The sequence below is a fragment of the Hipposideros armiger genome, unplaced genomic scaffold (genome assembly GCF_001890085.2).
Source record: "Hipposideros armiger isolate ML-2016 unplaced genomic scaffold, ASM189008v1 scaffold_192, whole genome shotgun sequence".
Lineage (NCBI taxonomy): Eukaryota > Metazoa > Chordata > Mammalia > Chiroptera > Hipposideridae > Hipposideros > Hipposideros armiger.
The window spans coordinates 2,745,187-2,764,452 of record NW_017731542.1 but is presented as its reverse complement, the minus strand read 5'-3'; the positions used below and the strand labels follow the sequence as shown (position 1 = coordinate 2,764,452).

Genomic DNA, 19,266 nt, shown 5'->3' with positions numbered 1-19,266 from the left:
GATTTGGAAGTATTTCCAGAAATTTGCATAACTTTCTTATTTATAGATTGTGGACCAAACCTAATTGTAGGCACACATTAGGTGTAATTGTGGGCTATAGATACATATTTTTTTGCAATTCCACTATTCAAAAAAATGAAAAAATATTTTTTTGGCTTTTGGTCAGTGTTTACTAGGTGGGTAAATTGTTGAAGAGCTATGGGACACCTGCAGTGACAATGCTCATTGAAACTCAAGGACAAAACCTTGGAGAATGTTGTGAATGAGCCTCGAAGTGGATGAATGAACCCAGAACCACAAAACAGTGGGAAACACAAAGGACTCCCGGACAGGTGCAGAATAACCTGTGTTGTCGAACTTGAGGGCTGTCACGTTATTTACAACACTTCTAAAGGAAACCAGTTCCCCTTGAGGCCTATTTCAGCTCTTGTTTTATAATTCTGCTATAAACCACTAATATTAGAATTTTTTTCTGGAAAATTCTTCTGAAAATGGCTACCTTTTAAATAAAGCTAATTTCATAAAACCTACTGATATGCCTAGGAACTCGGGACGCATTCCTCTAAATTGTGAATCTGTAATTATGCACTCTAGGTTCTAAGTTACATAAATGAAAATCAAAGGCTAACTGAACCTAAAAGACTGGATTACCGCTTTCAGAAAACAGCTACATGGGACTCAGGAATGCAGACTCGCAGCGCCCTCAAAGGCAAACATTTTTCCATGACTGGTGCTCAAAAGAAACCCCTTCACCAACTCCACATCGCACAGTCTGAGGAAGAAGGATTAAAACTTCTACAGGAGGCAACTGTCCTGAAAAGTTACAGTCCAATCGCTTGGGTCTTAACCAAGAGATGTCTCAATTCTATTTACTATGGTTGGAAAGCCTTTTGGAAAGAAATTAATAGGAAATCAGTACATTTATTCTAAAGTAGTTAGCCAGGAAAAAAGAATTAAAGGAAAATCTATTTTTAATGTCTGGGTCAAGCTATTTTACTTTAAAACAACTGCAGTTCTTTGGGGGAAGAGACTGCCTGGGTTCATACAACCCCTTTGTAACTGCTATCAGGGCTCTAATTCTTACACATTTCAACCATGTCTTAGGATCAAACAAAGAAATAACAAATAATTTACACAAACTTCTTAATCGTAATACTATTCATTTAGAAATTCAGCAAGTGTTTGGTAGAGGAGAATACAAATATAGTTTTATTACAGTGTCTTGCCTGATGTTCTATTTTATGAAATCATGAAATCATGACATTCCAGGAGCCGTTGGACAAAACAGTGCTATAATCAAAGTTAATTTTTAAAAACAGAAAAAAGGCTTTTTTTTTTAGGAGCTTAAAAATCATGAGGAGCTATACACATAACATATACAACTATAGTAACAGTCCTTGGAAAGGTGACAGGTAGAATTAGCCTTGGAAAATGAGACAAGTGCTTCCAAGGACTCTGGAGATCTACCCAGACGAGGCTTTGGGCCCACAAAATTATGACCCGTGTGTAGCTTTAGAGGCAGACAGAGCATTTTAAGGAGAAGCTAACATAGGCGCTCCCTTGAAACACAAAACACGACAGGGCATCCTGCACACATTAAACTCAAATCCCCTTCCTTGCAAGCAGAGCCTAACCAACAGGAGACAAAGGCACCAAGAGGCAGACCGTGGAGCAGAGCTTCGCTTTCCGGCTAACAGAGCACCTGGACTAGGACCCAGGCTCTATTTCCCGCCCGCTCCCATCAAGGCCCCGCCATCCTGTCTGTGCCGGTCCTGTCCCTCTCCTGGGTGTCCACCTGTTGACTTTTTTGTTAGATTTTAGGTGGCCGACCACTTGCCTCTAAGGTCTAGGGGTTCACGAAAATGGCAGAACTGAATAAGAAAAGCATTAGTAAGTTTTGCTATCGGTACTTAAGACAACAGAAAATTAAGAATTTTAAAAACTTGCTACTCAACGTGTGGTCCGTGTACCATCAGCCATCAGCAGGGAGACAGAAATGCAAATTCTCAGGCCCACCCAGACCTACTGAGTCAGGTCTGGGGTAGGACCCAGGTTTTAAAGAAGCTCCCCCGAGGTGATTTTAATGCTTGAAGTTTAAGTATTATTTTATAATGCAGTTGCACTGCCTCTTCGATATACTAGGAGTATGGGTAATAGGAAAAACCTATTTTATTTATTTTTTCTTGCTTAAGAATTCAATCGTTGAGTGTGAAGGTTATTCTGCTCTGTCACTAGTTCATGGTTAATCTTCATTTTACAAGTATAAATACAAAATATTTACGTGATACCTACTTATGTGTCAAGAGCCAGTAAGTCAGCAAAATAAACAATGAGACCAAATGTATGCTATAGAAATTCATAATTATATCCTATAATATACATTTGCCAGAAGCAAACCAAGTCTACATTTTAGACTAATTTCTACCATAAGTACTTTATACGTGTGTATGTGTATATGTGTATTTGTACATATATATGCGTCTGTGTAGATACACAAACAAATACATATATGCACACGTTCACACACACACGCACACACTCTTTTGGCCTTTAAGGAGCTAAATATATTGGGTTGTCGAGAAAGTCATGACACATTTTTGCAATGAAAAACATAGAAAAAATACATCATGACTTTTCTGACAACCCAATAGATGGTGCCAAAAAAATGTATACCTATTTTAAGAAAATAAAAAAGTGTTGGAGCTGGCCGAGTGGCTCGTTGGTTAAGAGTTGGCTTGGGAGCGCGAGCTCTGAGCCGCGGGGCCATGAGTTCAGATCCCTCTACAGCTAAGATGGTGAGCAACAGCTCGACCTGGAGCTGGGCTGCTGTGAGTCACCGGTGACAGTGTAGGCTGCAGCCACTGCTGCAGTGGGCTGCCATAAAGCTACTGTGAGTGGCCGGCAGCCGACGTGAGCGGCCGGCAGCCGACGTGAGCGGCCAAGAGCTGCCCTGAGCGGCCATCCAGGGCCCAGCGACTGATCTGCCTCACCCGGGAAGAGCGCAATGATCATACCAACATGGGTCAGTGAAGTGATGTCCTCCACAACTAGACTGAAGAACAAAAGGACACCAACTTGTCTGTTCCTTCCCCCAGATTTTTTAAAATCTTAAAAAAAAAAAAGTTAAAATTGTTAATATTCAATATATACCGATAACAAAAGATGAATACAAATCATGTGTACACATCTTTTTGGCACCCCGGTATCTGTAAAATACGGCTATACGGTGTCCTTAAGATTAGAGTTGGCCAAGGCTATACTTTTATTTCTTGAAGACACCGATTTATTCACGACAAAACACTACCAGCATTTCAACAATGGGCAGATGTTACTATTACTATGAAAACAGACTGCGCTCTCTAACCACAGACCCCAAGCTGAGGAATGCTGCCACCATCCCAGCTACACACCTGCCTACCTCATTCACGAAGAATCAGAGGACATTTACCAACTGTGTGCTGCAGCCAATTTTTTTTTAATGTTAGAACTTGGGAAATAAAGTTCAATCACTAAACACTGAATGAACAGATTAATAAAAGTGTTTTAAGGAGCATAAACTGTCTCACTTTTTATTACTATTTTTTTAAAAACAGGGAACGAAGGCCCCTTTTCAGCTCACTTTCAATTATCAGTGAATTCTTTACCAAATTCAGAAGGCCACTGTTCAGGACAGCGTGACTGATTAGATTACCTGAAGAGGACCTCAGGCTTTGAAGTTTAACCAGGATTCTCAGGAACCTATTTCATGTAGCACCTGAACTTCTACAGGAGCTGACTACCTGTTTACACTGTCAGTGCTGAAGGGCAAAGCTTCCCCGACCCTCCAACTCTGTCACTGGCTTCACCATCCTTTACTTGCTCTGTTCCTTCTTCCATGAGAGCAGAGCACTCAGAAGTGTAAGATTTCACAATGCCCTTGAATTTCTCCTACAAACCAAAATATGAAGGATGAGAGGAAGAAGAGGGAGGGAGGAATGGAACAGGACCAATTATTTCCTATCACTAAAATTTGATAAATTATCTGTGATGAAAAAAAGAGAAGTTTATTTTGAAATTATTTTAATTTAGAAATAGAAAACATCTTGGAAGGGGGAAAAAATGAGAGAAAAACACGAAATATGTAGGCAAACTTTTACTCCATGAGCTTCGCAAATCCTCACTTGTTCAGCAATCCCAAGATGAAAAACCCTCCTCTAAAAAGGTATTTCAGCCACCACTGCAAAAGAAAGAAAAATGGTCAATTGTGAGCGTATAAAAGATTTCTAAAATGATGATGATGATGTGAAATGCAGCATGCCATGATTTTATAGAACCAAAACCAGTTCTATGAGAACCACACCTACATTACCCCCAGACAGCATAAAAGAGAAGAAACTGAACTTAAAAATCCTGGCACTCAAAAGGTCTTTGGAGATGACGTGGCTCCTAGGACAGACTGATCTTAAAAACTCAGTCCTCATTGGGGAAACGTGTTCAACTCTGGCGTGATGTCTTTCTGAACAAGACAAGCAGTATGAACTCCATGACAGGACGGTAAGCCGAGAGTTTTTAATTTCACAGACGACAATATGCTAATTAAAAATAAAGAATGCCGACCAGCACAATGGTTCTCAACCACTACAGCACGAGAATCACCCCAACACCGGGTTGAATCATAATGAAAACAAAAATCACTTCCGATTATCAGGTCCTTAATAAATATCAGTAGATTCTAGCAGCATTAAAAAGTCAAGAGACATATCTGTGCGTTAATGAAATAGCAAGCTGTCAACCCAAATGTTTTCAGATTTCATGCCATTCTAGATATCGTCTATTTCAAAGTTTACTTACACAATGATGTTATTAATAGGGATATGGATCAATTTCACAAAAAAGCCAATAAATCCCATTATAGCAAATCCTATTGCTGTTGCCATGGCAATCTTCTGGAATTCTGGATGTAAAACAGAAAATTTACATTATTTTTGCAGTCTCATGGCAAGTATAGGGAAAAAATTAGCAGTGATATAATCTAACTGGTGTACATTTCTCCTGATAGTAAATATATAATTTTAAATAAAACAAAACGACATTATTAATAGCAAATAAACTGTTTGACGGATTTTTAAATTCTCACATTTTACTGATATTTAAGGAAACACAGAAATAAATGCATGCCCCTACTATTGAATCCATCAACAAGCAGTGAAATAGTTTATCTTCTTAGCAAATGACCAGAATACCAAAAATAAATAAGACATGGATAGAAGAAATACACGGTACTTGTCTTAAAATATTTGTAATATTGCTAAAAATATTGATTATAAAAGCACAGAACATCTTTTTATTAAAAAAATAGGCCACTGTCTTTGATACTATAATGAAGCCAAAAATAAGGCTTGAAAAATCAAGCTGAGTTGAGCACAATTTTATGTAAAGGTTTCAGAGCCTGGTAACGTTTCTGCCGAACGTTATTGCCTCGGGAAGCTTCCTGACTTGCAGGGTGCTCCTGTTATGTGCTGCCCAACCTTCCGTTCCTCTCCCGTAATACTTACAGCAGAAATTACAAATTATCATAGCCGTTATTTGTTTATGACTGCCTTCCCTGAAAGATTCTAAACCCGTAAGAGCAAGGACTATTCTCTATTATCTATTTTTACATATTATATATGAACGTATTGCATTCTCTTTTACACTCTCAGCTCCTAATCCAGGTAGCAGTCAATACGTGAATAAAAATAGACAAATTCTGGTGCACCTTTTAACACGTGAGTCATGATAAGTAAGAAACTATACTTTCTAGGCAAGCCACAACTGTGTTGTGGATTTCATGTTAAGGTTTTGTTTCGGAAGGCAGCAGAGCTGGGAGGCCTTCCAAAAGATTTTCCACAGTGAAAATATGGAGGATACTAAAAACTCTAGTCATTGAATATGACGAAAGCAACCACAGCGCGGAAAACAAGGGTGTCATAAATAATCTCACACTACTTGAAAATATCGAGTTGTCGGAAAAGTCACGACGCACTTTTGCAACGAAAAACAGAAAAAAATACGTCATGACTTCTCCGACAACCCAACACATAAAACAGAACACCGTATGAAGCGTACAAAGTTTAGGAAGAAGTGACAACCTCAAAAAGCAAATAAAGGAAAATAAATCAATAAAAATGCGGATGAAAGTAATGCAACGGTTACTAAAGAAGACGACATCATTAATCAAATAAAAGGCTTAGAAAACGCAAAGGTTTCACTTTTTCTCTCCTTTGAAAGCTGTTACCTTTTCTGTCAGGTTTGGTGCATCTCTTCACCAGCCGAATTGAGTCCTTCACAAACTGCCGACTTGGCTCAACAAACTGCATTACCTGATCCATGATGCTTTTTTAAAAAAAAAAAAGAAGAGATACGCACTGGTGTTACTGATCACAACAGCGAGGACGTGTTCGGGAACGCCCACGTGTGCCTGAGGCCCGCCCGGGGTCAGGCCCATCTCACACGACACAACGGACACGTGCCGACTCCGCGCCGAAACGGACACTAGTTCTGCCAACTCCAGCCCAGCAGCAGGTCACAGGCACGGGTTTCACGCGTGTGCTCATCGCCGACACAGGGCGCGCCCCCTGAATACGCGGGGGCTCCCACCAGGACAAGTGGAAGCGCACCTATCCTCGCCCACGTATAAACGTTCTGGGCCAAGGATGCCGGGCCCCTCCAAACACCCGCCAACGCCTCGGCCGTTCACCGCACTTGGTGCTTCAAATCCAGCGCGCTTACACTTGACAGGCGTCGCGGTGAACGCGAGGGGCACTTTCTCCGGGACAACCGCAAAAAAAGGAACCCTGCGCAAAGCCCGGCGCGGCCGGGCGGGGCAGCCAGGCGCCCACTCCGGTCTCCGGGTCCGGGAGCCGCGTCAGTCCTCCCACGTCGCACGCCCGGCGTGGCAGGCCCGACGCGGCGGGACACGGCGCTTCCCAGAGGTCGCCACGCACACACGTCCCCGAAGCCGCCCTCCCAGGCACCTCTGGCTGCAAGCGTCACCTCGGACGGCCGCACAGAAGAGCCCGAAAGCCCCCGAGAGCGGAGGAATTCACACAGAGGCGGCGGAGGACGAGCAGCCCGGAAGCCGAGACCGGGGCCCGGGCTTTCTCAGGCCCCGGAGGACCGAGGGACTGCGAACCCCGCCTCCCTGGGCTGTGTGTGGGGCGGCACGGAGGGCCGGACCCTGGTCTCGGGCCGGAGCGAGGAGCCCTGCTCCCCTCCCGCCTGCGCGCGAGAGCCGCCCGGGGTCGCCCGCCGGCCCCCCACGCCCGCCGCCTCCGCGAGTCACAAAGGCTTCGCCCCGCGCCCGCCGAGAGACGCAACCTCACCTGGCCGCCGACACCTCCGGTACCAGGGACACGTAGCACAGCGGCGCACCGACCAAGGCCCGCCGGAACCGGAAACCGGGTCGCTGGCCTAAAGCCCGCCCACCCCTCCGTCCATTGGTCCTTTACGCGGAGACTTCAGTGCGCAGGCGCAGCGCGACGTGTGTGTCGGCACGGCTTCCGGGAAGAGGGCCATTTAAGGGATAGGTGACGGGCGTCCTGCTGGGTCTTGGCTTTCTTGTGCAGTTTTTGTTTGGCTCATACATCAAAGCACATGTCTCATCCTCCTTCTTTTGCGATGTTGTCAGACACGACGAGCACCGTGTAGATCATGGGCTGGCAAACTATGGCCTATGGGCCAAATCTGAGCCCCTGTCTGTAACTGTAAATAAAGTTTTATTGGAACACAGTCATATCCACTCGTTGACATATGTCCCCTGGCTGCTTTTACACCGCAACAGCAGACTTACCACAGCAGAGACTTTAAGGCCTCCAACTCTGAAATATTTACTATGTGGCCCTTTACCGTTTTCACCATACATTAACTTTGCCTTATCTAGAACTTTTTACAAACAGAATTGTACAGTATGCACGCTTTTGCGTAGACTGCTTTCATTTGCCATGTTTTTGATATTCATCAGGGCCGCATATTTTTTTCTCAGTTGTGTAGCATTCCATTGTGGAAATATACCTTTTATGTTCATCCATTCTCCTGCTGATGGACATTGAATCACTTTTCGTTTTTTGGCTATTACAAATAAACCCGCTATATACTTGTGTAAGTTTTAGTTCTAAGAGTCACTTCTAAATACTGAACTGACCAGCGATGTGTTTGAAAATTCTTAATCCCTCGGATTTCAGCCCATGGGTCATCGCCTTAGAATCCTATAGTGACCATCGAAGGGAATCCTGTCTTTTTTTCTCTCACTTTCTTGCTTAACACCCTTTTTATTTGCTTTATAGCATTTATATTAACTTAAATTATTTGTTTACTTGTCTGTCCCTCTCCCCGCATTGTAAACCCCTTACTAGACCATAATAAGCTCCAAGAGGATATGCAATGTTTGGTTTACTCATTGCACCTAGCAAAGTATTATGCACAGTAGGTGCTCAACAAATAGTCGAACAAAATGATTCAATCTAAAAACATAAAATCACAGGTTGACAAGCTCACCAGTTACCACCAAATGCCTGTGTTCACAATATTCTCAGCAAAACACATAATCAGATAACACATTACAAGCACTTCCCCAAACCAAACCTAAATTATACCAAACGGTGGCCTTAATTCTGACGATATTCCCAAGCCTGATACTGGAGGAAGGCCAGGTTTTGGGGGTGGAAGGCCATTTAGAATTTGGTAGGTCAAATACCATTATATAGCCTACATGCTTCATTGTGACCAATAAAGGTAAATACACATAAAAAGTGTGGCCAGGAGGTACACGACTCAAGATGAAACGCATGAAACAGAAACTTATAAGTCATCCCAGCAAGTGGAATCCACTTAGATGTTTACCTAGTTAGCATCTGATAGAGCAAGCCCACGGGGGGCTCTGGCAGTGAACCTGCATAGGGTGAGCTTGGGCTGGTGGGGTACCAGGGACTTAGCTGGGGAAGAACCCTTGAGCTCTCAAGCCATGCAAAGACATAGAAGAAGCTTAAACACACATCACTAAATGAAAGAAGCCAGTCTGAAAAGGCTGCATACTGTGATTCCAGCTATACAACATTGTGCAAAAGGCAAATCTGTAAGAGACAGTCAAAAGATCAGTGATTTCCAGGGGCTTGGGGGAGGAGGAAGTGGGGAGAAGGGATGAACAGGTGGAGCACGGGATTTTTAATGCCGTGACACTACTCAGTATGTTACCATAGCGGTTGGACACGTCATCATACATTTGTCAGAACCCATAGAATGTACACCAAGTGTGAGCCGTAATGTAAATTATGGACTTTATAACAATATGTTAATATTGGTTCAACAAGATGTTAACGGGACACTGCAGAGGGAGGTATATCCAAAGGAATAGTACTCAGGAGAAAAAAAAATGAATGAGCTACTGATATACACAACATGAACAGATCTCAGAAATGTCATGTTGAACAAAAACACACTTAAATATAAGCACAAAAGTACAGACTGTAAAATTCCATTTATATGGAATTCTAAAAAGTCAAAACTGATCTACAGTGATAGCAGGTCCATGGTTGTCTGGGGCAAGCGCTGGGGGTGGGGTTTTCTGTAAATAAACACACAGTACTTTGGGGAGGTGATGGGACATTTTCACATCTTGATTGTGCTGCTGGCTGTCCGGGGGTACATATTTTCAAAACTCTTTAACTGATACACTTTAAAAGGGTGCATTTTATCATATCTCAATACAGTGGTTTTTAAAAACTCCTTTTTGAGCCTTGAAACAAATTTTTCAAATTTCTTTTATTAGAGATGTAAATGAGAAGGGGGCTATATAATGAATCTGACAAACCCAGTGACTGAGAGTAACCTCCCAGGGTGATCTGATCATAAACTCCTATCTGGGCAGGTCCTGGCGGTTACTCACTCCCCAGGCCAATTACAGGTTTATCTTTGCCTTCAGCCAGCCCTGTCCACTGCTCTTGTGCCTCTAGGTGAACACGCCTTTGAGACGCCAGAGTGATCCTCTTTTCCAGGCTCTTCCACTGGGTATTAACCTTCAAGGGGACACGCCTTGTCCACTATCCTGTAATCCAAACACACACCCACACCCTTTGCTTTCTCCCTCCGTCTTGTAATGTTCCTTGGGTTTCCTCCTTAATCCCAAATGTATAAAAGGAACTGCAAAACTGTCACTCTCTGAAGCATTTGAGGTCTAGCTTCCCGCATGTACTCAGTTTGGCTCAAATAAACTCAAACTCTTATAAAACTTCTCTACAAGTTTGGACTTCTTACATCAACAGAGAACATTTAGAAATGCTAAAGGGAACAAGGGTTTCCATATTTTTATCAGCGCTATCTAAGAGAGACACAAGATGGCGATATTACTCCAAGAAAGCATAGGTGTGAGATTATTTTTTTTTCTCCATCTCATCCTAGGTTCACTTTACAGTCCTTGAGTCTTTCAGTACAACTTGTCCTCAGCACTTTTTTCGCTGTTGGGTGTCTTTCCTAACATACTTAATTTTTGCCTATAGCTCCTTTAAACATCTTAGGAACTTTTAAAGAGCTTTTTGTTGTGTTTTGATTGTTGTTAGTAAAAGCCAAAATGGTAAATAGTTCGCAATCGGTAAGATATTTTGTTATTGGGGAGACATTAGTATAATTTGTTACTCACCGGTTGAGCAGCCTGAGGACTTTGCCCTGCCTCTAGAAGGGGCGCTGCAGGTGTGGCTCCGAAACAGCACTTTGATGTGCGTTGCAGACATTCCGCCGTTAGAGGGCAGCGCAGAAGCAGGCGCTGTGGTCCACACGCCTTGATGTGGGAGACGCCGGTGGGATTTGGCTGTTGGCCTGGGAGCGCAGTTTTTAAGTGTAGGAACCAACTAGATCTCTAACCAGATTATTGAAGAGCGCCAAGAGGCAGTCATTCTAACAAAAGAAAAAGGCAACAAGAAAACGAATGTGTTTCTAGAAGCCACCTATTTGATTCAGAATTTTTTGTATCACACATGATTTCTCAGTAATAAAGCAGTTCCTATGAAGGAGGCCTCTTGAAGATGACTTATCTCTGGACTGCATAGATACAACTACACGAAGACACAGGAGACAGAAGAAAAGGGGGCCTCGGCTGGAGGGGCGCTGACTCGGAAGAAGAGACGTCACCGGGTGAATGTCCCAGCTTTGTGACTTTTACCCTGAGGGCGGACCCCAGTCTGTGCCGTGTGGACAGAGAAAGCTGAGAGTCAACTTCATTTTACCGGCTGAAAGCAGCAGAGGGCAGAGTTCAGGGCCACCGCAGCAAGTGGAAAGTGAGGACGAAGGGACAAACAAGAGCCAGCGGGGAAAGCCTGGCTTCTGGCCGACCCCTCATCTGCGCTTATAGGAGGCGAAGGCGCCTTGGAGGAGCGGAGGCTGAGCCCTGGCCCGGACCCCGCACCCCCACGGAGCCCCTGCGCTGGGAACATGGGCGCCCTGGGTTCGCCCGGTTCTGGTCCTGCCTCCTGTCTGTAATGGCCTGAGCTTGTTTATAAAGCTCCCTGAGGTTTAGTCTGTTCTGCCCGATAACGAAGGAAACCACGCCTTTCTCCCAGGGTTATTTTGAGGATTAACAGAAGTAATGTGTGAGGTGCTGGCACACAGGAGTGTAGCCAGCCATTAGCTGCTCCCCACTTCTCTCTCGTGGCTTACAAGGAACCCTATGACTAATTCTCAACTCCTGAGATACATTCCCGTGGCAACCCTCCCAGCCGTCTTGAGACTCTGGTCCTGAGCATTTAGAAAGGTCGTGAGCCTGCTTCTGGTTATCGGTCCCCATTTTTTGATCCAGGATTGGAGAATAATCTGTCGCGTTTGTGCAGTGAGCACTAGGTTGCCGGACTCCCCAAAAGAAGCCCCAGTGTCTGTAGCCTCTCAGTAACTGGGACACTTACCAACGTCCCCCGAGTATTTCAGAATCGCTGGCTTGTCTAAACAGTGGCCTTTCTGACTCCCTATTTACTCTGGACTCTCCTCTCATTACCCTTTATTTCCTATCGCCTCTTCTTTTTCTCCACGGTTACTTGAGATCTTTTACACGCTTTTGAGTGATCACATGCACCAGTTATTACAAGGACAGCAGTCTCCGTCCTGGCATCACCTATGGCTTTTCTTCCTCCCGCTCCCACCGGATCAGCGCTCCTCTGCCAGTTTGTAGAGTCGCCTGTCTGGTCCTCTCGCCTCCATCTCGCCCGCATCACTGGTAGCCTCCCGACTGGTTCCCCTGCCTCCTTCCATTCACATTCCCTGCGTGCCATCTCTCCTCCAGATCCAAGAGTTAAGCTTTTAAATGTGTTCACCAGCTCATATCCATCTTTCACCTTAGCTCCTCTCCAGGCTTCTTATTGGAGTTCGAATAGAACTTGATCTCCCTGATTGCTTCTCTGCAGCCCTGAAACTCTTCTCTTTCGCTGTGGTCCTGGCGTTCCTCCTGCCTACCAGCATTTGAAACTCATCCTTCCCTCCAAGCCGCTACACTTGCTGTCCCAGGTGCCTGTCTGTTCTTTCTTTGCTTGGCTGCCTGCCTTTTCTCACTCCCGTTTTGACTCTGTCACCGCCTCCTCAGGGAGGTCCTTCCTGGCTGTCATGCAGCCCCAGGCCCTCTCTGCCCCGTAGCACTGGTTTGTTTCCTTCACAGCTCTTATCACTATCGGAAATTGTCTTTATTTCTTTGTTGCAGCAGCATTCAGTTCAGATATAAAATAGAGTTTATTAGAGAAAAACGTTAACAGAAGTAGTAGAGCATATACAATCTTTCTAACTAATGTTACTTGTTAGAACTCAGGGGTGTGGATGATGTGCATATTCGTGGCCAAGATACCAATAAAAAAAGGACAGTCCCCCCCCCCAGGATATTCTATATATTTATGGTATATATTTAAGGGTCAGGGGGCGGGGGCAAGGAATATCCATGAGATGGCATAGTGCCCTGGTTGGGGAAGTGGCCTTGTTGGAAAGGAGGTTCTCCTCCGAACATGGCAACTAGTAATTAGCCTGTCTTCTGTTAGACCAGCAGTTCTCAACCTTCCTAATGCCGTGACCCCTTAATACAGTTCCTCATGTTGTGGTGACCCCCAACCATAAAATTATTTTCATTGCTACTCTATAACTGTAATTTTGCTACTGTTATGAATCGTAATGTAAATATCTTTTTGTTTTCCGATGGTGTTAGGCGACCCCTGTGAAAGGGTCGTCCAACCCCCAAAGGGGTCGCAACCCACAGGTTGAGAACCGCTGTGTTAGACTAACTCATCTCTTACCAAGCTCTGTGCTGTGCTCCCCAAAGCAGGAGGACATGCGCATTCAGGCCCATCAGTTTTGTCTCCTCACCAAAAGGTAAGCACCGTAGAGGCAGGAACGTTGTCCTGTTTGCCACCAGAATAGTACCACACACAACGGTAATCAAAAAATATTTGTTGAATGCCTGAAAGAATAATAGCATGAGTAAGGATGAAGTGAATGACTAGGAAAGGAACGACATTTGGAAGGAAAAGCTGTATTTACTTGAGATTACATCCTGCTGGGTGGACCAGGGCTTTCTGGGAAGGCGGAGTCTAATTTATGGCAGCACCATCGCTGGGGGCAGAAGCTATAGGTGGAGGCCGGTCACCAGGGGGACTCCCGCCATTGGGGCTCTTCCATTGCTTCTAAATCCATACGCCTGTGAACTTAATGCTGTCCACAACTTCATTTGTAGAATTTTAACCATCAACTTGACAAGTGCTCTCTCTTAAATCAGTGGATCACTCTTTGGTATTAGAACCAAAATTTCATAGCCATTGTTTGTAAGACAAACAGATTAACAGATTGGAATTCTTTGGGAGGCATGTTCCAAGTGTTTGTCTTTCTTGCTCAGACCGTTTTGTTCATCTCAGTCACAATCTGTCCTGGGTTGGTTTTGGCAACAAGCGTGATAAAGAGGTCCCTTCCACTGTGAAAAGGTCGAAAGTTGGTAATGCTTACTGCATGGTGATCAATTTTTGGAATGCTTCTAAATGAGCAAAATAAGAAAAAAATGTTAAATGAAGGAAAAGCATATGACAAGATGGATGCTGAGGACCTTGACTAACACTGCAATGTAAACTACCCACCAAGCGCTCGATGAAATTGTCTCTGGAGGATTCCTGATAGCAGTCTTCTCTGGGGTTTAAATCGGCATTCAAGTTCTACTTACCTCCTAAATATAAATCCTTGGGTAGATCTTATTGATTTGTAAAGTGAACAGGATTCATTTTCATAATGGCAATAAAAACTATAAAGTAGGCAAAACAAACTTTAGCAGGCTCTCCCATGACCCATACGGGCATCATTTTTCCCTACGAGTGTAATCTGTGTTCCCCGGGGCTCTGAGGGATGAAAGAATGACACATAATGGATAAATTACACAAATTAGTTCACTATGTATTTTTACAAGTCAAGAGATCCATTGCAATAATTGTAAAACAATTTTCTTCAACTAATGGTTAGTTTAAGACAGTCTTAAACTCTCTGAAATTTTACACCCTTGGCTACGTTTTCCCTAAAATTCTCTCTGACATCATCTTTTTCCCATTTTTGTTCTATTCTCTTCCTGTTCCTTCTTGGGCTATTGAGTGTTTGTTTGTTTTTCCCCCTTTCTTTGACCACCTCCCAACCATTAGTAAAACCCTACAGTCAATCCATTACTTCTGTCACACTTTACACTTTTTTTACCCTCCCCCAATCACATGGCTTCAACTTTCACTTAACTACGTGCTTCATGACAGCCTTTGAATAACCTCCAGAACCACATATAAACCCGGACTGTCCATTCGGTTGTCTGTCCTGCAGGTTCCTCACGCTCATCTCACCCACAGGTCCTCTGTGCCCACCAGCAAGCCCTCCGTGTGCTCTTGGTGGCAGTATTCTGATAAACCTTGTCCACTTTCCCATCTATAAGCACAGGCATCTTTCTTTTGTCCACCACTCTCCATATGCAGTCATCAAACCCACTAATATACATTTCCTGAAAATCGTGTTCTTCTTCCACTTCTTCATTCTAACCAGAATAACTACCAACTACAGCCTCATGTCTGGGTTTCTCTAAAGCTCAGCAGTCACGTTCACAGCAGCTGGGAGGCAGCAGTCCTGAACCCTAAGGTTTCCCAGGCTCTCCCTCATGGTCACTCCAGGCCTCCTGTATGAAATGTGACCGCTTCATTTTTAATAAGCCTAAAGTGATTATCCTGAAATTACAGGGCATACATTGGGATGAACTCAAAGATTTCTTAGCAAATATTTCTTATCTATAAAGAATGGGTAAGAATTTGGGACTGAAATCTCCAGAAGTGAAAGATATAACCCTGACCTCCAAAAGACCAGGGAAGAGCAGGACGCCAAGGCTCGTGGGGCCTGGGCTCAGATTTCAGCTCCACCGCTGGCTTTGACCCTGGACGAGACACATGATTTTAGCTTCATGAAGTTTCCTTACCTGTCCACTGAAGATAATAGTCACTCAAAGAGGCATTTTGACAGTGAAATAATATTGCATATAAAGTTTCCATCTCAGAAATGTCATACCTGTCAATACTTAGGAGCGCTGGACTTTTATCCTTGAAAAGTAAAATATCAGTGACAGCTTTAAATAGCAGGGTAAGGAAATAATAATAGAAATGCCATGAAGAAACACACAGTATCTGCCAAGGCACAGTGGTGACAGCCATTCCTGATGGAGGGGAGAGTATCTGGATGGAGAGAGATTATAGTCAGGTAACCCCACCTGAGACACAGCAGGACCACACACAAAATATGGTTTGACTCCTCAGTTCCTGAAAACAGAAGATTCTGCCGCATGGAGGAAAACATGAAGTTTGTAGATTTTCATGGTATTTCAATAAAATCAGTCTAAGACTTACCTCTTACTTCTGCCCAGTGATTTCTAGGTTTGAAGGCGTTTTCCAGCCACTAGCAATTATTTAAGAGAACACTGGGGGAAACAGATGAATAAACCTTTCTACAGGTGCTGCTCCCTGCACCACCGACTCACCTGGGTCTGGGCTGTGTGAGCAGGGAAAGATGGTTCGAAACTACCATGTGTGTCTACTGCAGACCACAAAGAGATCTGAGGTTGGTGCAGGAGTTGAGAGATCATTTGGTCCCACATTTCATCTAGTGAAGAGGAAACTGAAGCCCAGACCGGCTGCGTTGGACAACGTTGTGCGGCTACTGACTGGCAGTGCCAGGCCTGGAGCCCGGCTCGCTCGGAGCGGAGTCCAAAACCCTTTCCCACTGCACCACAGCTGCTGCAGTCCAGTACCGAGGGTGTGGGGTTTTCCTCATTCAAATGCAAATATGTGTGTGCTCCTTGAATAGGACATTTCCGTCTTGCTTTACTAACTCGAGCTGGCTGCACCGAGTAAATGAGCCTAGATATGGAGGTGTTACAATCGTCACCCGCTCTCCTAATGCAGCATGTTGTCCCTTTGTTTCTATTTGTGATGTGGATGGAGCGCTTGCTCTTTTCCCACTTACAGCCTGAACTGGAGGCAGCAGTGCTTACGACTGCATTTACTTGTTCCAGTGGATGATACAGTAGTGGGGACAGAGGTTAATGAAATCAGTGTAGCTGGAAGGAGAGTCTTGTCCATCCTCACTCCCACCGCTCCTTTGGGAATCCATCCAGGGGATTGGGAGAGGGAACTCGTTGCTATGAAACAGGGCTGCAGCTGGGCTCAGTGTGGGGTCTGGGGGGATCTTACAAAAGCTAGCAAAATCTGCAGCTTTGAGATGGTTAGAGATGTTAGGGGCCATCCAGTATTAAACCACTGCAGTAAGTCATGACCAACGTATATCTTAACAAATTCTTTCATTTATTCATCAAAAATGAATCAATTCATCAATTATTTATTGAAATCATATTCCAGAAATTCCGTTAGGTCCTGAGGACCCACTATCCCTCCCCAGTGTTGCTCTTTCTCAGGTCTAGTTTCTCCTCATTTCTCCATTTTTTTTATAATTTGTCATTAAAAAAAATTCACAAATTGTGTAGTGGAAAAAGATTACAGTGAGAAATAGACACACATAGAAATCTTGCTGTGTCTTGGTTCAGAGAACGTGACATACTGGTGGAGTTGGTCTTTATGGGTCCTTTTTGCTTTGAGAACATTCAGGAAGTTTTTTGTTTGGTTTTTTTTAAGGCCTAAACATTGAAAATGTTGATTTTTATGACTTTAAAAAGCTTAGAGTTGACTGTCCTAAATTATTATTGCCTAGAAAATGATGGTGGCTTGTAGTTACTAGGAGGGGCAGTGCCTAAGGGAGGAGACATAGCTGATGTAATTAAGTCAGTCATCTAAGCAAACCTACTTCCTATGAGTAACACAGATTAACTCTACTGCCGGTCAGGGAATTAAGGCGATAAGGAAATGGCCTCAGGGCCTCAGACCCAACCTAGAGTAGAATTCCTGCAGTCTGCCTTCAGCGTGAGGGATTTACGTTCTGCTCTCAGCAAGACCTGGGCCCTTTCCTCAGGCTTCCTGCCATTCTCGTGTCTTCTGTTTGAATTTTCCATACAGTGTTTTAAACTCTTAACTGAAATTTAAAAAAATAAAATCACCCATAATCCTAACTCACTAAAAGAATTGTGTTACTTTTTTTAATGTACCATTTTTAGTATTTTTCCACAACCATATAAATAATTGTACACATAGTCTTCAAATATTATCTCAAATACCTTTCATATTATTACGTTGTACTCCAAACTACCAGTTTAATAACATGTCATTGAGCTACTGTGTCCTAATTTTCTTAACCATTTCCTTATTGTTAGATATGATTCATTCCTATTTATTTTATAGCTACAGATAATCTTGCAATTTAATATACCCATGGACTTAGTATTTTGTCCTTTCTACTATTTCCTTAGGGTAAATTTCTAGATGTCAGAATACTAGCCCAAATTATATGAATATTTCCTGGCTGCTTAACTTTCCATCAGGACTGTACCAATTTATGCCACTTGCTTTATTATATGTATGCATTCTATTTGCATGTGTTACCCAATCTTCTGTTGCATTATTATTTTAACCCTTCTTTTGCTTGTAGAAATTTTACATTTTTATGTAATCGAATCTGTTTTTTTTTCTCTTCTTATATTGCTTCAATTCTTAGAATGTTATCACCAGTTTAAAGTTCTAACAGTCCTATCTTCTTATTAGCTCATCTGTGGTTTCCCGAATATTTAGTTCTTTGATATACTTGGAGATTATTTGAATATGGTTATATATTTATTTTTTCTAAAACAGTCTAATTTTAACCCAATATCATTTAAGTTTTTGCTGTTTTCCACTCATTGTCCAGCAATGTTTCAATAGTCCTACACTCACTTAGGTCAATTTCTGGACTTGTATGCTTTTCCACTTATATGGTTTTCCAATTTTTCATACATATTTTTTTGTTTGTTTTAAACATGATACTTTATAGTATGTTTTGATACCCAGTAGAGATACTTATCTTTTGTTATAATTTTTCTCAAAATAGTCTTATGCCCTGACAATCTTCACTTCCATGCTACTTAGAAGCGGATTTCTTCTCTTGGTCACACCCTAAGCCAAGCCAGCACTGTGATTATCCCACCTCTTAAATAGTAAACTCAAATCCCACCGAGCCTGGCATTCCTTCCCTTTTATCCCAAGAACCACTGCCCTTTGTATCATTGTGAGTATTATCCCAATTTCTCAGTTTACTGTTTATCAGCCTGGCTGAGCAAAAGAAGTGATCACTTCCCCCCCCCCCCCCCCCCAGTGGGCCTCAGCGTAATCCTATTGAGCATCTTTTTTAGGTCATCATCGCTCTTCAAGACAATATGAATTCTTATCATTGACCTTTTCTCGCTTTCTTGTGTTTCTACCAAAGCTGTGTCGCCAGTTCCCAACTCTAGAGGAACCCATCTGCCCATATTCCCCGGTTCTCCCTGTCAGCTGCCCCATGGGCGCTGCTAGATTGAAATGAAGTGACTGCTAATTGACATTATGATAAATTGCTATTACTGAGCTTTCAGGATTTGTGTAAGAAGATTGCAGTTGGCAGATGTAGGTAAAGTCTTGACAAAAGAAAACATGATGCATTCTTAAATCTACAACGTTTTTTATTCAATGTTTAAAAATTCTAGAACTGATTCTTGGCAACATGTCAGTCATCAACTAGGAACAAGACATGGGAGAGCAAATTGCCTTTTTTGAAAGTAATATTAGTTAAAATAGGAAACTTTAGAGGGAAAAATAGAGAGAAAGACAGAGA

General features: G+C 43.1%; 1 protein-coding gene across 1 annotated transcript; it reads right to left on the bottom strand.

Moving 5' to 3' along the window:
* Positions 1-4,117: 4,117 nt before the first annotated feature.
* SEC61G (SEC61 translocon subunit gamma) lies at positions 4,118-7,451 on the bottom strand. Its single transcript, XM_019653022.1, has 4 exons — positions 7,344-7,451; positions 6,257-6,354; positions 4,831-4,933; positions 4,118-4,216 (listed from the first exon to the last, which is right to left on the bottom strand). Exons 2-4 carry the CDS (start codon positions 6,348-6,350, stop codon positions 4,207-4,209), a joined length of 207 nt encoding a protein of 68 aa, XP_019508567.1. The 5' UTR covers positions 6,351-6,354; positions 7,344-7,451; the 3' UTR covers positions 4,118-4,206.
* Positions 7,452-19,266: the final 11,815 nt, after the last annotated feature.

Excerpts from the sequence above, each read along its gene's own strand:
- SEC61G (XM_019653022.1), bottom strand. The coding sequence starts at position 6,350 with ATGGATCAGGTAATGCAGTTTGTTGAGCCAAGTCGGCAGTTTGTGAAG. Across the intron at positions 4,934-6,256 it reads CACCAAACCTGACAGAAAAG|AATTCCAGAAGATTGCCATG; the intron begins GTAACAGCTTTC and ends TTTTACATCCAG.